This window comes from Dreissena polymorpha, chromosome 4 (genome assembly GCF_020536995.1).
Source record: "Dreissena polymorpha isolate Duluth1 chromosome 4, UMN_Dpol_1.0, whole genome shotgun sequence".
Classification (NCBI taxonomy): Eukaryota; Metazoa; Mollusca; class Bivalvia; order Myida; family Dreissenidae; genus Dreissena; species Dreissena polymorpha.
Genome location: NC_068358.1, coordinates 76,702,196 through 76,719,706, shown reverse-complemented (window position 1 = coordinate 76,719,706; position 17,511 = coordinate 76,702,196). Strand labels below are relative to the sequence as shown.

Here is a 17,511-nt window from a genome sequence, read left to right as displayed (position 1 = left end):
AAATTTCCTGAAAATTGGGCCAAAAATTTGACTTCTAGAGTGTTCACATGTTTTCACTATATACATATAGAGAAAAATGCCCCGCCCACTGGCGACAATGTTTTTTCACCGATCTGGACCATTTTCAAACTCGTCCGAGATATCAATAAAACCAATGTTTTGACCAACTTTCATGATGATTGGGCAAAATTTGTGACTTCTAGAGTGTTTACAAGGTTTCTCTATAGCCAAATACGCAAAACTGCCCCGCCCACTGGCGGCCATGTTTTTAAATGGACGGAAACCACTTTTGAACTCAACCAACATACCATTAAGGCAAACATTTTGACCAAATTTCATGAAAATTGGGCCAAAAATGTGACTTCTAGAGTGTTCACATGTTTTCACTATATACATATAGAGAAAAATGCCCTGCCCACTGGCGGCCATGTTTGTTAACAGATCTGGACCATTTTCAAACTCGTCCGAGATATTAATAAAACCAATGTTTTGACCAACTTTCATGAAGATTGGGCAAAAATTGTGACTTCTAGAGTGTTTACAAGGTTTCTCTATAGCCAAAAAAGGAAAACTGCCCCGCCTACTGGCGGCCATGTTTTTCAACCGACCGGAACCACTTTTGAACTCAACCAACATATCATTAAGGAAAACATTTTGACAAAGTTACATGAAAATTGGGCATGAAATGTGACTTCTACAGTGTTTACAAGGTTTTTCTTTTTTTGACCTAGTTTTTGACCCAGCATGACCCAATTTCGAACTCGATCGAGATATCATTGGGAAAAATCTTCTGACCAATTGTCATAAAGATCGGACAATAAATGTGGCCTCTAGAGTGTTTACAAACAAATGTGGACGGACGGACGACGGACGGACGGACAAATGACAAAGACCGGTCACAAAAGCTCACCTAAGCAATCAGGTGAGCTAAAAACAAAACTTTTTCTTTACTTAGTAATGGTGACCAACAAAAGCCAAGTTTTTAAATAAGACATAATTATGTGTATGCACTTGCATTAATTTTGGACCACAATGGCATAATATCATCGATTCTTTCTATTATGCATGATCTTATTATGGAATTCCCTTTTTAAAACCAGCATCAGGGCTTACTCTGCCATATGCCAAATTAACAAACTGGCAAAATATTAGTGATTGTGATTAAGAAAATTTCATTTTGTTATAACCTGTTTCACATAACAAACCATAAAATACATGTACCTGTATGCAAAAGTTCAATTATTGAAAGGTGCATGGCTTTGTTTAGCAACAGAAAAATTTGGCACATAAAACCTGAACGCCATGGTAACGTATTGCCAACTAACCTGACTGCTGCTTTGTAGAAACCACACTGCCACTCCAAGAACAGTTGGGGCCAACAACAAGCGTGTGTAGAACCCAAGGAATGCAAAATACATAGCAATCTTCACACCGAAATACCGGCAAATGTCATCTGTTGGGAGGAAACACAAGTATCAACAGCTTCATTGTTTATCAGCTATTTTCAAAGGATAATATTTCAGTAGTCACTTTAACAGCTATGTCACTGGGGATGAAAAGGGCTGTAATGCATAATCAAACATCTAGACAAAGTTTCTATGTTTTCTCTTGATAAATGTTGAAGTAGTTTGCTTTACCAACATGTTATGCTGCTAATCCAACCTAGTGACCAACTAACCAAACTCCAGACAAGCAAAGTGACTCCAATCTTTACCTAAACTGTGGGGTATAAAAGAACCTCCAGCAACTCCTTATAAATGAGTAGTATTCTGAGAAAACTGGGCATAATGCATGTGCGTAAATTGTTGTCCCAGATTAACCTGTGCAGTCCGCACCGGCTAATCAGGGACGACACTTTCCGCTTTTATGACATTTTTTTGTTTAAATGAAGTCTCTTCTTAGCAAAAATCCAATTTAGGTGTAAAGTGTCATTCCTGATTAGCCTGTGCGGACTGCACAGGCTAATCTAGGACGACACTTTACGCTCATGCATAATGCCCAGTTTTCTCAGAACCGGACTGGAATAAGCTTCTAAAACTTATGTTACTGTAGCTCACCTATAGGTTGTCTGCGTATGAAGGTCTGCACCCAGCCTTTGCGCAGCTTGAGCAGTGCCGTCCTGTCATGAAGTGGGAACACCTGACATATCACCTGCTTGGACAGCAGCAGTGGCACTGAAGAGACAAATACACATATGAAAACTTGAGTCTTTGGCAAACAGGGCTGACTTTGATCCAAATATTATTTCTGAAAGGAAATATTACACCTCTGCCATTATAAAAATGAAAATATGAGCTGTGTTCAAAATGTATCAATGGGCTTTGTGCTAAATTCTTTCATTGGTGTCTGGAAAATATGTCTCTGTAGCATTAGTTTCCAAAACTCAGAATAGGTAGGTGAATCTGTAACCACTTATTTCAGCTAGTTATACAAGAAATCTCTCAATGGTTCACCGCCAAATCCACAATGAACTGATTTGTTTATAATTGCTAATATAATATGGTCAAAGTGTCTGATTACAGTGAAAGTTGCTAGACAACCATAATCAATCAGCCATTCAAATGTAAATTATGCACACACAAACTTGAATAATTGAAGCTAACCATAGTACAACTATATCCTACCTATAGCTTGTCCCTCCAAGAAATTTACCCCACAGAGTTGCTCCCCCTGTATAGCCCGCAGATTGAGCAGGATCTGGTACACGAGGCTCTGTCTCTCCTCACTGCTCAGGAAGTGGAGCTCATCCTCTATACCTTCATAGCAATCCTAGAGAGAAATCAGCAGGCTCTATACCTTCATAGCAATCCTAGAGGGAAATCAGCAGGCTCTATACCTTCATAGCAATCCTAGAGGGAAATCAGCAGCCTCTATACCTTCATAGCAATCCTAGAGAGAAATAAGCAGGCTCTATAGCTTCATAGCAATCCTAGAGAGAAATAAGCAGACTCTATACATGTACCTTCATAGCAATCCTAGAGGGAAATCAGCAGGCTCTATAGCTTCATAGCAATCCTAGAGGGAAATCAGCAGGCTCTATACCTTCATAGCAATCCTAGAGAGAAATCAGCAGGCTCTATAGCTTCATAGCAATCCTAGAGAGAAATCAGCAGACTCTATAAATGTACCTTCATAGCAATCCTAGAGGGAAATCAGCAGGCTCTATACCTTCATAGCAATCCTAGAGGGAAATCAGCAGGCTCTATAGCTTCATAGCAATCCTAGAGAGAAATCAGCAGATTCTATACATTCATAGCAATCATGGAGAGATGACAGCAGTTTTACTGTGATGCAGTGAACATTGTGGACATGGTTTAAATGAGATTGCATATAAAGTAGAGCTGCTTATTATTCTTTGTGACACTTAAAAGACCTACTGACGGAGTGTACAAAAAATCAAATACCTTTAACAGAAAAAAAGTGTATGTGTTCTGCCATTCCTAAAAATTAATCAGTCAAGAGTTTATTATGCGAAAAAATGGCTGCAAGAATTCTACAATATCACACTAGAGCTTGGTAACAAATGTTACTAAAAGCCTCTAACCATTTTGTCACAGCTAGACATAGAAACAATTGTAATGGCTAGGTTCAAGAGCATGTAACTCAAGAATTAGTTTACTACGGTGAGTGAACTTTTTTAATGATGAAGTTAAAATTTGATCGCTTCAGAAATGAAGTAGTTTTCTACACAAACTTTATACATTTTTTATGTAACAGCCATGTCCAAGGCTTCGTTCAATTGCACACAAATCAACAAAATGTGGATTACTGCACTCGAAATTTGTGATCTCATCAACACCACATGGTGATAACACATTAAAGTTTTAATTCAAATCACTTCAAAATTGCAGAAAAAATTTGCTCCATAAACTTATCTCATTTAATGCAGACCAATCGACTGACTGACGACCCGAATGACAGAGTGCCTCTTACTTTGTTTGGGGTTGTAAGATAACATGAAAAAGAATTTTGAGCTGTGAGCTTACCCTGTCCTCATAGAGGAACTCCTTGTTCCCGCCCCCAAACTCTCCCTTCAGTGGCTTCACCAGGCATTCCTCATCTGCCATGTGCAGCAAACTGGCAAGAGAAAACACATTGTCCGGGTGCATCTGTGTAACATCAAGTAATTGTAAACCTAGGCAAATTAAGACTTTTTTTAGATGTTCATGTCTGTTTTCAGAATATTTATGTCTCAGACACTTTTTATTTAACATATTTCTAAGAAAGGATCAATGGTATTTACATTCTATCTTCATTAACATGAAAAATAAAATAACATGAATATTATTGTTGCACATTTTTTAATGGACTGTCGATAAATAGTTCAGCATTACAAAACTCTTTTCTATTATAAATTGCATAATACTATTGAGTGCAAGTTAGACAGTATCCAGACCATACCAGAGATGAAATCAATAATTCATTCCATGTTTCTTTCAGGTCAAAGTCTCTTCAGTGTTTACATGGATATGAGGCGTGCTCTGTGAAAAGGGGATTTAATGCGATTGCGTAAAGTGTCCTATCAGATGAGCCAGTGCAGTCTGCACAGGCTAATCAGGGATGACACTTTCAACTTTAACTTGATATTTGCTAAGAAGAGACTTCATTGAAAAGAAAAATATCATAAAAGCAGAAAGTGTCGTTCATGTGAGGACAGCACAGGCTAATCTGAAATGACACATTACGCACATGCATTTAACCCCTTTTTCACAGAGCACAGCTCATATTCATAAATAGAAACAGATATACATCCTTAAAACAACAGCTGTTCCCATACAGCACTGTTAACTATTCGTCTGCTTTAAAGGTATAATGTTCGTTTTCTGTGTGTCAGGTAATATAATAACCACAAGGACATATTTGAAAAAAATATCTGTAGAAGTGACATGGTAGAAGTGAACCAAACGAAGATCACTTACACAATCATGGGACCTCACTGTATCACAGTACTTGCCAAAAATAAATAACTAATTTGCAAACAAGCCGCTTTATTGCTTCAAGTTTAGATTCAATCCCTCACAAATAATGATTTAATGAGCAAATTAGTTGAATTGTACCCCCCCCCCCCCAAAAAAAAAAAAAAGTTTGTATACGGATGGGTGCAAATCCCTTGAAATATGGTATAATCCTAAAAAAATTAAGTCTAGGGTAATTGTTTTGATGCATTGCTATTCTCCTTATCGATATCTATACACCCATGCAGTTTCAGATGAAAATCATGTAAATATCAGAGATAAAGCCCTGAAAAGTAAAAAAAATAAAATAAAGGGCAATAACTATTATTTAAGATAGTGTAGGGTTATGGTACTTGTGCCTGGCACTTCTCCTCATTGATATCAATACACCCATGAAGTATCATGTTGAAGTCTTGTATGGTATCTAGGATATACCCCTGAAAATTTACATCATACACAAAACAAAGGGCAATAACTCTTATTTAAGAAGTGTACGGTTATTGTTTATATTCATGGCACTTTGCCATGAATGATATCTCTACATCCACGAAGTTTCATGCTGATATCCTATATGGTTGTTGACCTAAATCCATGCAAAGTTTTTTGACAAATGGACGGACTAACTGACGTCTGGAAAATCTAGGTCATTCCATTGAATCGAAGTATGGTGAGCAGCATTTGCCATAAAACTTTTAATAATATACATTTTAGTTTATCAGTATTTAGAATTTAAAATAAAATTTTATCAAAAATAGGAATATTGTTCAGTGTTTATTTTTACATAGAGAATCTATCATTTAAGCACAATTTCAAATGTGCCCAATGTAGACATTTATCACACTTTCCCTATTTCACAATTGTAATAAATGAGAACTTGTCAATGTCTGCAAGCTGTAAACCTACTGCACACACATGTTTCAGAGCCAGTCTCAATGACCTCATCACTGTTGCATCCTCAGGACTTAAAATGTGTCCAGATGGACTCGCTAAACAACCTTGGGCTTCATGTTAGTAACATGTACAAACAAACAAAATTACAGCATAATACCTCCAACCAATTTCAAGTTATTGAGGGGAAACCGTTTTATTATCTCCTGCTATAGAAAGATTTATAATGTTTTGACATTGTTTCGCCGTCAGTCTGCCAGCCTGTCTGTCACTCTGTCCAGAACACTATTCTATATCTTGGGTAAGAGCATGATTCACATCAAATGCTCGCAATTCATTTACATGATAAGGAGTTATGACCTATTTTTATTTGAAAATAAGCACACTTAAGTGTCCAGAGCCAAATCTTGAAAATGCTCCGAAAAAATTTCATTGAAACTTGGTATGAGTGTATATATGAATAAGATGATGATCCACCACAAAGTGCAATGCAAACCATTTGTCAATAAGAGAGTTATGGCCCTTTTTTACTTTAAAATACGTTTTTCATATAGGTCTTTTTGTCTGCAGCTAAATATACTATAATATATGAGCCACATGAAACTTACCACAAGTGTTTTCAATCATCTGCGGTTGAGTCATCAGCAAGACTTATAACCCTAGAGGCAATGATAAGCTAACAAATTTGATGAATTATTCATAATTAAGCACTCACTACTTTCTTATTTATCTGGTTGTGTGTCACACACTTATGTCCTTAGGGTCAAGGTCAAGGTCAAAAACTGAGGTCAAACATTACATATTTTGATTTAATGCGCCATATTTTATTAGGTTTTTACCATATATCAAGGTTCTCAATCATATGGGGCTGAGTCAACATCAACACTCATAACATTGGAGTTCTCCTTTATCTTGCAGTGTGTCACAGGTCACACACTGAGGTCAAATGGTACACATTTTGATTAAATATGCCTTATTTTGCTAGGATTCTACTATGGCAAGGGATTTGCACCCATTGATAAACATTTTCTTTGGCAGGGAAGATCAATTCAAAGAAATTTGCTTGTATTTTAAGTAAAACAAGAGCTGTGTTTGTGAAACACAATGCCCCCTACTGCGCATTGTAGCCATATATTTGACCTTTGACCTTGAAGGATGACCTTGACCTTGATCTTTCACCACTCAAAATGTGCAACTTCATAAGAAACCCATGCATGCAAAATATCAAGTTGCTATCTTCAATATTGCAAAAGTTATGAGCAAGGTTAAGTTTTTGGACAGAAACATACAATGACAGACAGACACATACAATAAGAGACCGACCGCCAGACAGACAGACAGGCCAAAAACAATATACCCCTGATCATTCAATCCGGTGGCATAAAAAGACCTTGATCCCACGGGCATCAAATCCAATCCTTATATAGGTCTGCATGTTACCTACAGACAATCAAACTTTCTTAAAGCATCTCGATCTTATGACAATTATAACATCTTTTTAGCAGCAGGCAACATGACCTTGACTTTAATGGCCCCACATGCTACATCTCAGCTAGAAAAGGGTTTGTTAAATGCAAACATTAGCCTGTCTTTTCTAAGCACAAAAAGGGCATTATGCAGAGTTATGGGCCTTAATGTGTACCCTCACATGATGAGCCCCAAATCATGTGTGAATTTTTAATTGAATACCTGTAATAGTTACAGAAATAAATTATTTACTGGTTGCGCACAATTCTTAACCTTAATCAGACTCTTACAAGTACAAATGGGAGCATAGTCCTGCTAAAAACAGGTCAAAGTTGCAGGTTATGGTCAGTGAATGTTCATCAAGACCCAGAATACAAGTTTTATTTCAAATAAATAATATAGATACAGATATATGGATTAGTTGCATGTTAACCAAAATTCTTCTTAATAGCAGGTCAGGGATATGGAAATGTATGCTCCCCAATGATGCTTTGTCGATATATGGTTCAATTGTGTGGAAAAAAAGTGTGACCTTGAGAAAATCTATTATTAGCCTCAGTGACCTTGACCCCAGTGACCTCAAACCTCATAAAAAATGTAGAGGTCCATGCAAGGTACCTACATCCCAAATATATAAGAGATTGATCAAATATTGAATGCGCTATGAGAAACTGTAACAAAAGCGTGATGGAAAATCTATTATTAGCCTCGGTGACCTTGACCCCAGTGACCTCAAACCTCATCAATAGGTAGAGGTCCATGGAAGGTACCTACATTGAAAATATGTAAGAGATCGGTAGAGTATTAAAGGCGCTATTAGAAACTGTAACAAACACATGACGGAAAATCTATTATTAGCCTCGGTGACCTTGACCTTGAACCCAGTGACCTCAAACCTCATCAAAAGGTAGAGGTCCATGCAAGGTACTTACATGCCAAATATGAAAGAGATTGGTAAAGTATTGAAGGCGCTATAAGAAACGGTACCAAAAGTGTGACGGAAGGAAGTAAGGAAGGAAGGACAAACTGGCAACTATATGCTCCGCCGAAATTTTATTTTGGGGAGCATAAAAACCATGATATGAAGCTGTTGCAGGTTCACATGAATTAAAGCCTTTTGCAGACGTCAATATTTGGGTGAGTAGTTTAGCTTTAACTATTATGTGAATAGTTTAGCTAAAAACAAGAGCACGGCATAACGGGTGCCAACGCTCGGCTGTGGGTGCAGTTTTGAATAAATGAAAGATTGTCAGATTTTTTTTATTTTGATTTTTTTTTAGAGGTCACAGTGACCTTGACCTTTGACCTAGTGACCCAAAAATAGGTGTGGTGTGTATAACTCATCAAGGTGCATCTACATATGAAGTTTCAAAGTTGTATGTGGAAGCACTTTGATTTTAGAGACAAATGTCAAGGTTTTAGCACGACCCGGACTGCGGACGGCAGACGGCGGACGACGAGCTGGCTATGAAAATACCTCTGGTTTTCTCCTAAAACAGCCCAGCTTGTAACATAATTATTTTTTAAAACATTCACTATAACACAGTTTAGTGTTTGTTTATAACTGCTTTTTGGAACGCCCAAAGTTATCCATTGGAAGTCCTGTGACCAATGCAGGAGTAAATTACTTACTATATTACCTAAACACAAGCCCTGATTTTTTTTAAATTTACTGACAACTGCTAAATACCAAATCAAGCGTATACTCTTGCAATTAGACTAACACACAGGGAACTAGTGCAGCAAAATTCAAGCTTGTAGAAACTTCAGAAATGTAATCTACATAGAAGTTTAATGAGTGTAAGATGGATTTTTGTATAATTATCTCATTATTAAGATTTGTGGATGAAAAAAAATTAATGCAAAGAGTGCAAAATAAATTCAATTGGAGTTCAAATCAAGGTCACCTACTCTTGGTATGCAGCAGTCATATAGAACGCGTACATCCCAGTGTTCTTCCAGTGCCTCACATGCACCTGTAACTCGGGCAACCGTGTCCGTAACCTTGACAACAGCCACATCAGCGTGATGTCATCCGTTGTTGAGGGCAAGGTCATTATCAGGTCACAGTCCTCAGTGGGGATTGAGTTCTTCAGGACCTTGCTTGAAGCAACGAGACGTGCTGTGTCCAGTCGCTTGCATCGCTTTCTCAGCAATGATAATGCTAAAATGTACAGCAAACTGTGTGAGGAAAAACATTTTTTTAAATAAAGTTCATAAAAAAATCATTCTGTTTTATTTTTAAACAGAAAAGATAACTAATTAAATCACAATGTTCAAGATAACATGCACAATTTTCTCGGGTTTTTGAAAAAGCATGCCTATTTCCTTAGAAAGCCTGTTAAGTTTACAACTGGAAAGGTTGGATGCTGGGGTTGTAGTTTATTTGAACAAATATCATGATAATTTATAAAAGCCTAAGCTTAACAATCAAGCACGTGTTTCGTATGTAAGCACTAGACATTATTGCAGTTTGTTTGTTGAATATGGTATTTACTTATTAAAGAGTTTCCATGTTTAAAAGAACATGTTGTTGTGTTATGCTTTCCTACAAATAAATATATGAAAACAAGAGGGCCTGAAAGGCCCAAAGTCGCTCACCCGAGATAACAAGATATTATTGGGACAAATCTTCTGACCAAGTTTCATGAAAATCGGAAAATAAATGTGGCCTCTACAGTGTTAACAAGGTTTTACTATAGCCATAAAAGGAAAAATGCCCCGCCCCCTGGCAGCCATGTTTTTCAACCAACCGGCATCATTTTTGAACTCATCCAAGAAATAATCGGGATGAATCTTCTGACCAAGTTTCATGAAGATCGGACTATAAATGTGGCCTCTAGAGTGTTAACAAGATTTAACTATAGCCATATAAGGAAAAATGCCCCGCCCCTTGAAAGCCATGTTTTTCAAGCAAACATAATTATTTTCAAACTCATCCAAGATATCATTGAGACCAATCGTCTGACCAAATTTCATGAAGATTGGACAATGAATGTTGCCTTGAGAGTGTTAACAAGGTTTTACTAAAGCCATATAAGGAAAAATGCTCCGCCCCTGGTGGCCATGTTTTTAAAGCAACCAAAACAATTTTTGAACTCATCCAAGATATCATTAGGACAAATCTTCTGACCAAGTTTCCTGATAATCGGATAATAAATGTGACCTCTAGTGTGTTTACAAGGTTTTACTATAGCCATATAATGAAAAATGCCCCTCCCCTAGGTGACCATGTTTTTCAACCAACCTGCATCATTTTTTAACTCGTCCAAGATATTATTGGGATAAATCTTCTAACCCAGTTTCATGAAGATCGGACTATAAATGTGGCCTCTAGAGTGTTAATAAGATTTTACTATAGCCATATAAGGAAAAATGCCCCGCCCCTTGGCAGCCATGTTTTTCAAGCAGACGTACATCATTTTCGCACTCATCCAAGATATCAATAAGACAAATCTTCTGACTATATTTCATAAAGATTGGAAATAAATGTGGCCTCTAGAGTGTTAACAAGGTTTTACAAAAGCCATATACATGTGTATAGCCTTATAAGAAAAAATGACCCACCCCCTGATGGTCATGTTTTTAAAGAAACCAAGACAATTTTCTAACTAATCCAAGATATCATTGGGACAAAATAATCTTCTGACCAAGTTTAATGAAGATCGGAAAATAAGTGTGGCCTCTAGAGTGTTAACAAGGTTTTACTATAGCCATATAAGGAAAAATGCCCCGCCCCCTGGCGGCCATGTTTTTCAACCAACCGGCATCATTTTCAAACGCGTCCAAGATATTATTGGGATGAATCTTCTGACCAAGTTTCATGAAGATTGGACAATAAATGTGGCCTCTAGAGTGTTATAAACAAGATTTTACTATAGCCATATATAGCAATATAAGGAAAAATGCCCCGCCCCTTGGCAGCCATGTTTTTCAACCAACTGGCATCATTTTCGATTTTGTCCAAGATATTATTGGGATGAATCTTCTGACCAAGTTTCATGAAGATCAGACAATAAATGTGGCCTCTAGAGTGTTAACAAGATTTTACTATAGCCATATATAGCCATATAAGGAAAAATGCCCCGCCCCTTGGCAGCCATGTTTTTCAAGCAAACGTAACCATTTTCAAACTCATCTAAGATATCATTGAGACCAATCTTGTGACCAAATTTCATGAAGATTGGACAATAAATGTGGCCTCTAGAGAGTTAACAAGGCAAATGTTGACGCCGCACAACGGACAACGGACGACAGACGACGGACAAAAGGCGATCACAAAAGCTCACCATGAGCATGTTGTGCTCAGGTGAGCTAAAAAAAGGGGAACTTTTTTAATCAATATTAGTGTACAATATCCATTTCTGATGAAGATAATCATGCTTTTATTGCAATCTGCATGAATTATGCAATAAGTATGAAAAGTTTCAATTTGAAACCATGTAGAGAAAAAGGAACCCCACTATCAGAAAAATCGGATCTGCGAATCGACAAACCACTTGAAAGCTTATTATAAGGAAAATATTCACCAAAATAGCAATTGTTCTGAAGTTTCAAACCACCATTATCACTTCAGATGAAGGTGAGATAAATAAATAATTAAAACTGATCTGATTTAATGAGATCTTTAACATGTATATCTAAACATTTAATAACAATTCCTGAAATAGCAATAACCAGACACTTTAAGTCCATTAAATAAAATGTGTGTACATGTGTATTTTCTAAATTTGACCTTAACAATAATAATGTGACTTGTGTTCTATGGACAAAGAAAAAAAATTAGTTGTACTTATTTTTCAACAAATCAACAGCAGAGCCTTATGCCATGACGGCCTGAGATCACTCACAGTTTCAATGTGTCTGAATTATCAACGTCACTTCAAGCTTTCTGTACATATTGTGTGGTAGGTCTACATGTTCCAAGCTCAGGTGACCTTCATCTTTGACAAGTTGACCAAAAAATTTCTTTCTTTCCTGAGAACAAGGCAGATCAGATCGTTTTAAAAAATATTTCTAGGAAACAATTAAACTAATATAGGAAAAAAACAGTTTTCATGTTACAAGCCATTGTGATCTTGAACTTTGACATGTAAAACTAAAATTTGACAGGCTTCCTCTTTTCCATCCGAGTAACCCAGCAGACCAATGAGAAGGATTGAAGGTCAGTGTTCTCAAGGTAACTTCCAGAACCAAACCAAAAATTAAATTAAAGCCTCTGCGCCCTTGACTTTTGACTTTAAAATCAATCAACAAAATTTGGTACTTATTTTTATCAAACATCCAACTTTGGATTAACTGACGTAAAACTTTGTATGTTACAGATTCCTGTGACCTTGTCTTTTGATATGTTTATCTTAAAATCAATTGTAATAAGTCAAAGCCTTTTTTGATATCATGCGAAAACAAATTGTATGTTACAAAACCCTGTGACCTTTAACCGTATGACCTCAAAATCAAAATCTTCATTGGCAATGATAGCAATTTACATGATGAAAGTCATAGAATTCCTTATATATTATGAGGAAACCAAAATCTCTCTGGCTGACCGATCGTCTGACCGCTCTATGGATTGGTACAAAGGAATAAGCTGCCGCTTCATTGCAGAAGTGCATACAAATAGACTGTGCAAGCAATAAAATAATATAAAGACAGGTAAGTGTTTTGACACGATATGCTTCTTAAAAAATACCAACAGAAACAAAACTTCTGTCAAATAGAATATTTCCTAGAAATACATGTATGAGCATTACCCCTTCCTACATGTATGCCCAGCTTCTGAAAAAATATCCATATACCTTGTATCATCCTATTGGAAACAATAATATACAGGTTAACAGCACACGTTTGTCAAGACTTCATAGCAGTCAGCACTCATCAGTAGCAACAAGACATAATGTCAGTAATAATATATGTTGGCACAGTAATATTGTTTTCATGACAGAGTCTTGCATTTCCAGTCATCGTAATCAATAGCTTGATTGCCCACAGCAGGCATTATAAAGATCATATGGTGGTTTTGATGATGGAATGTACATTGTATATTATTGTACTGGAAAAAAGCCATTACCAATAATAGTCTAAGAGATGAACTATCAATAAGTGATACATATATTCAACACTGAACTACTTCTGAGCATTTGCATTTTAAAGTTGATTTTATAAGTTACATAAGCATCAATAGTATACTATAGGGAACTGATGTGAGTGTTTATAAACCAATCAGACAACAATGAACTCATGTGAGTGTTTTGTATATACCAGAGTGTTTGGTATATAATTATGTGAGTGTTTGGTATAAACTTGAGTGTTTGGTATATACTTGAGTGTTTGGTAGTGTTTGGTATATATAAACTTGAGTGTTTTGTATATACATGAGTGTTTGGTAGTTTTTGGTATAAAATTGAGTGTTTGGTATATATGTGAGTGTTTGGTGAAATTGTATGAAAATTATTGTTACAGGTTAACACCACTATTTCAAAGTCATTGGTACAGTTGTCTTGTCTGACACATGAAAAACAAAATAACGTTCTCTATTTAGTTATTCAGTTATTGTATTAAAACATTTTGCAATTATACTGATTATAAAATTTAATAATAAATTCTGACATTACATGATTTATATATTTAAATATATAACAAATATATTAATATTCATAAATTAAAAGGAAAAGTGATGTCTGTCACGTTTGTGATCAGAAATGTGCAATATTGTATATCCAAGAAATGGTGATTACCTAACATGTATTAATCAGCACTGACTTTGCAGGACAGAACACAAAGAAAGCATGCCAACATTACTGGGCCAAGACTGCCAAGTCAATTTGAAAGACAGCTTGAGCTTATATTAGGTCCAACTTTGAAAACAAACTTATAAATATGTGTAAAAATATTGTAGAAGCCAAAATTTAGATTCCAAGTACAGATTAATTGAAATTTAAAAATTCAAATAAAATATGTATCTTAAAGACTGATAAAGCACAAGATTTGGGGCCGGACATTTTTAGTTCAAAGTGGCGATAAATACAAATTAACAATGTTCAAAATAGTGGTGTTCTAAGGAAAATTAAAATAGCCATTTCTTTCTAAACTATACTCATATTTATGAAACAATGATAAGCACTTATCAATATATAAACCTATACCTTGGAATGTATTGGCTTGCTTAGAATTGGATACAACAATTAACCACAATGATATATATTTGTGTATAAATTATTGTAATACAATATTCATATCAAATTCCACAACCTTTTCTCTCTAGAGTCTCCATATCCACAACCTCGATCTGTTACCTATTACAAGGCAAATGTCAATGAATCACTGGGAGAGACTGTAGCACATATGACACCAACAACATGTGCTTCCTACTGCCTGTGACATAATATATACTGTTCATGACCAACAACACCTGACGCATATTACAATCTAGAATGTGTTATATCCAATATATTTACATTAAGAAGCATTCTAAATTTACAGTTAGTGATTTCTGAGGTATGCTCGCATAAGTTCTCATCAATTTAAAAAGTTGCTTTTTAACACCTTAAATCCTTACATACTTTTACAGTTACCGATATATGAATCTGTCCTAAATATATATGTCTTAGTACCAAATAGGTTTTCAAGCATATTAATTGCACGTAAATAAGTTCTTTACAGTAAAATTGACACAAAGCCTAATCAAATACATAATTATCAATGCATGCAGCAATATTCCAGTTTTTTATTAAAACAAGAGCCATTGATGGGCTTAGAATGCCGACCTAAGTTTAAGATACACCAAATGTAAAAGACTGACCTGGCCACCTAAATTTTGACACAACTTGACCCAAATGAAAGATATGACCTTGATATCACCATGATACACAATTTGACTTTGTTTCACCAAGATTGAGTCATAAATGTAGCTTCTAAAGGGATTATATGGCTTTTCTAAGATTTAACCTGGTGACTTTGAATTTGACCCCTTCATGACCCAGTTTGAAACTTGGCCTTCTGACCAATTAAACAGATCGAGTCATACTTGTGGCTTCTACAAGCTTTACAGTATGACTACAGTCCAACTTGACTTTGCGGTTACCTGGCTATTCGAGCAGCGGCCAGTATATTCCACTCCAAAAGCCATTTCCACAAGAGTTATAAAGCCATCAGGAAGCAGTCATTTCCAGGTGCCGAAAGAAAACACTAAACAAGAGAGCTGTGGGCACTAAGGCGCTCACCTGAGACACTCAGGAAGTAAACTATCTGAGAGTGTTATCAAGGTTTCACTACAGCCATATAAGGCAAAGTGCCCCAGCAACTGGCGGCCATGTTTTTCAACAGACCAAAACCATTTTCAAGCTCTGCCCAGATATTTTTTTAGAAGAAGTTTTCTGACCAAGTTGGAATATAAATGTGACTTCTAGAGTGTAAACAAGGTTTTACTATGGCCATTTGAGGAAAACTTCCCACCCCTGGTGGCCATGTTTTTCGATGAACCGGAACCATTTTAAAATCAGGCGAATTATCAATAAGACAAATGTTCTGACCAAGTTTCATGAAGATTGGACTAAAAATGTGACTACTAGAATGTCAACAAGGTTTAACTGCCCTGCCCCATAGAGACCTTGTTTTTCAACAAACGGGAACCATTTTTACTCAGCCAAGGTATCATTAGAAAAAATGTTCTTACTAAGTTTCATGGAGATTGGACCATACATGTGACTTCTTGAGTGTTACTATGACCACATGAAGAAAGCTACCCCATCCCTGCAGCCATGTTTTTAAAGAAACCAGGACTATTTTCTAATAAAATTGCAAGATGAATGAAAAAGTTACAGTCAGGACAAGCTGTTTTCTAACAAATTTTGACATCGACTTCTAAGAATTACCAACCATTAACATAAGGATTATGAGTGTAGCTCACAACACTGTTCTTATGATGGTTAACATTTGTGAGTTATTTAAAGTGATATTATGGTCACCAACAGTTATAGATGTCTATCGCAACTGTTGTTTATTTTTGGTGTTTTCACTTCATATACACTTAAATATTTGTTAATGCAACATCAACATACTAAAACAATATCCCGGAAAGAGAAAAATAATGCATATGAATATCAACTGTACTTTCCTTTGCACTGATCATGCATATATGATGTGAACCTCTAAAATTTAGTTTTAGTGCAGATTCGTTCATACGACACAAAGACACAATTTTGTTGTACGGATCATTTCGGCTTAGAGGTCTGGGTGAGTCATGTAAGATATCGAATATAAAATATATTTTTAATAAACAACAGGTAGCAAGATGAGTTGCACATAATTGGTCAGTAACCACATTTTAACTAACTCTTTGGACCTGTTAATTTCTTTCAGTTCAATTAAACAGTGAAAAATGCCCATAATATCACTCTAACAATCCATCAATATATTGCTAAATTGTGGCTGAGACAATGAATTTTAGCCAAAATCGGGACATTCAAACAGATATACAGACTGCTCCGATGGAATTTGTGACAGGTATATGCTCTCTTTCTTTGATGCAAGCGCAAAAAAAGTAAACTATCCAAGAACATAAAATTTACTTCTACTGCTTGATTAAATGAACATCACCAAGGTTGCCTTGTGACAGGTAAATTAATGCAAAATGTACTACCTTATTGTTGTGGGAGAAACATGACCCCTATCAGTTAACTGACTGTGGTCAGCCTTAGTAAACAATATTGACAAAATAACTATGTGTTTATAAAATGAATATGAACAGTAAATGATTTGTAATGAATGCTTTATCATTTAACATTAGAGTTTAGTATTGAAAAACACATTAATTATTATAAAAGTTGATAAAAATCCTAATAAAACAAGTTAATGATAATTTAAGTAAGCATAGCATGCATGAAGTATAAATGTGTAATATATGTAAATAAATACATACATCACTAAAACATTAACATTTCAATTTTTTAACGACAGGAAATTTAAATTATGTGTGAAACCCAATGACTAATGAAAAAATTATTAAAATCTAAAATATGTCAGTCACTTTATTTTTCATAATTATTGTTAATCTACACTACACTAACCTTGGATAAGAATTCCTTTTAATAATATGACCATAACTTTTTGCATTAAATGGTTATTTTCAAATGTGATTTTTAGGGCTATCTAAATTCATTCCCATAAAGCTCATTTTCTTCCCCAAATATTTTACTGCCTG

The 17,511-nt window shown here is 35.7% G+C and overlaps 1 protein-coding gene across 3 annotated transcripts in view; it reads right to left on the bottom strand.

Annotated features, from left to right (window-relative positions):
- The window catches only part of LOC127878068 (anoctamin-8-like), a 39,729-nt gene that overhangs the window by 18,429 nt on the left and 3,789 nt on the right, over window positions 1-17,511 (bottom strand). Inside the window, exons 1-6 of one of the 3 annotated variants that reach the window (XM_052424480.1) lie at window positions 17,378-17,511; window positions 9,222-9,474; window positions 3,987-4,077; window positions 2,625-2,769; window positions 2,058-2,174; window positions 1,326-1,453 (exon numbers count right to left, since the gene is read on the bottom strand). In XM_052424480.1, coding sequence (XP_052280440.1) covers window positions 1,326-1,453; window positions 2,058-2,174; window positions 2,625-2,769; window positions 3,987-4,077; window positions 9,222-9,474; window positions 17,378-17,423 — 780 coding nt within the window. In that variant the 5' untranslated portion in view covers window positions 17,424-17,511. Of the gene's footprint in view, window positions 1-1,325; window positions 1,454-2,057; window positions 2,175-2,624; window positions 2,770-3,986; window positions 4,078-9,221; window positions 9,475-12,160; window positions 12,268-17,377 lie in introns of those variants that run through there. The other 2 variants (XM_052424482.1, XM_052424481.1) reach the window with 2 other exon arrangements.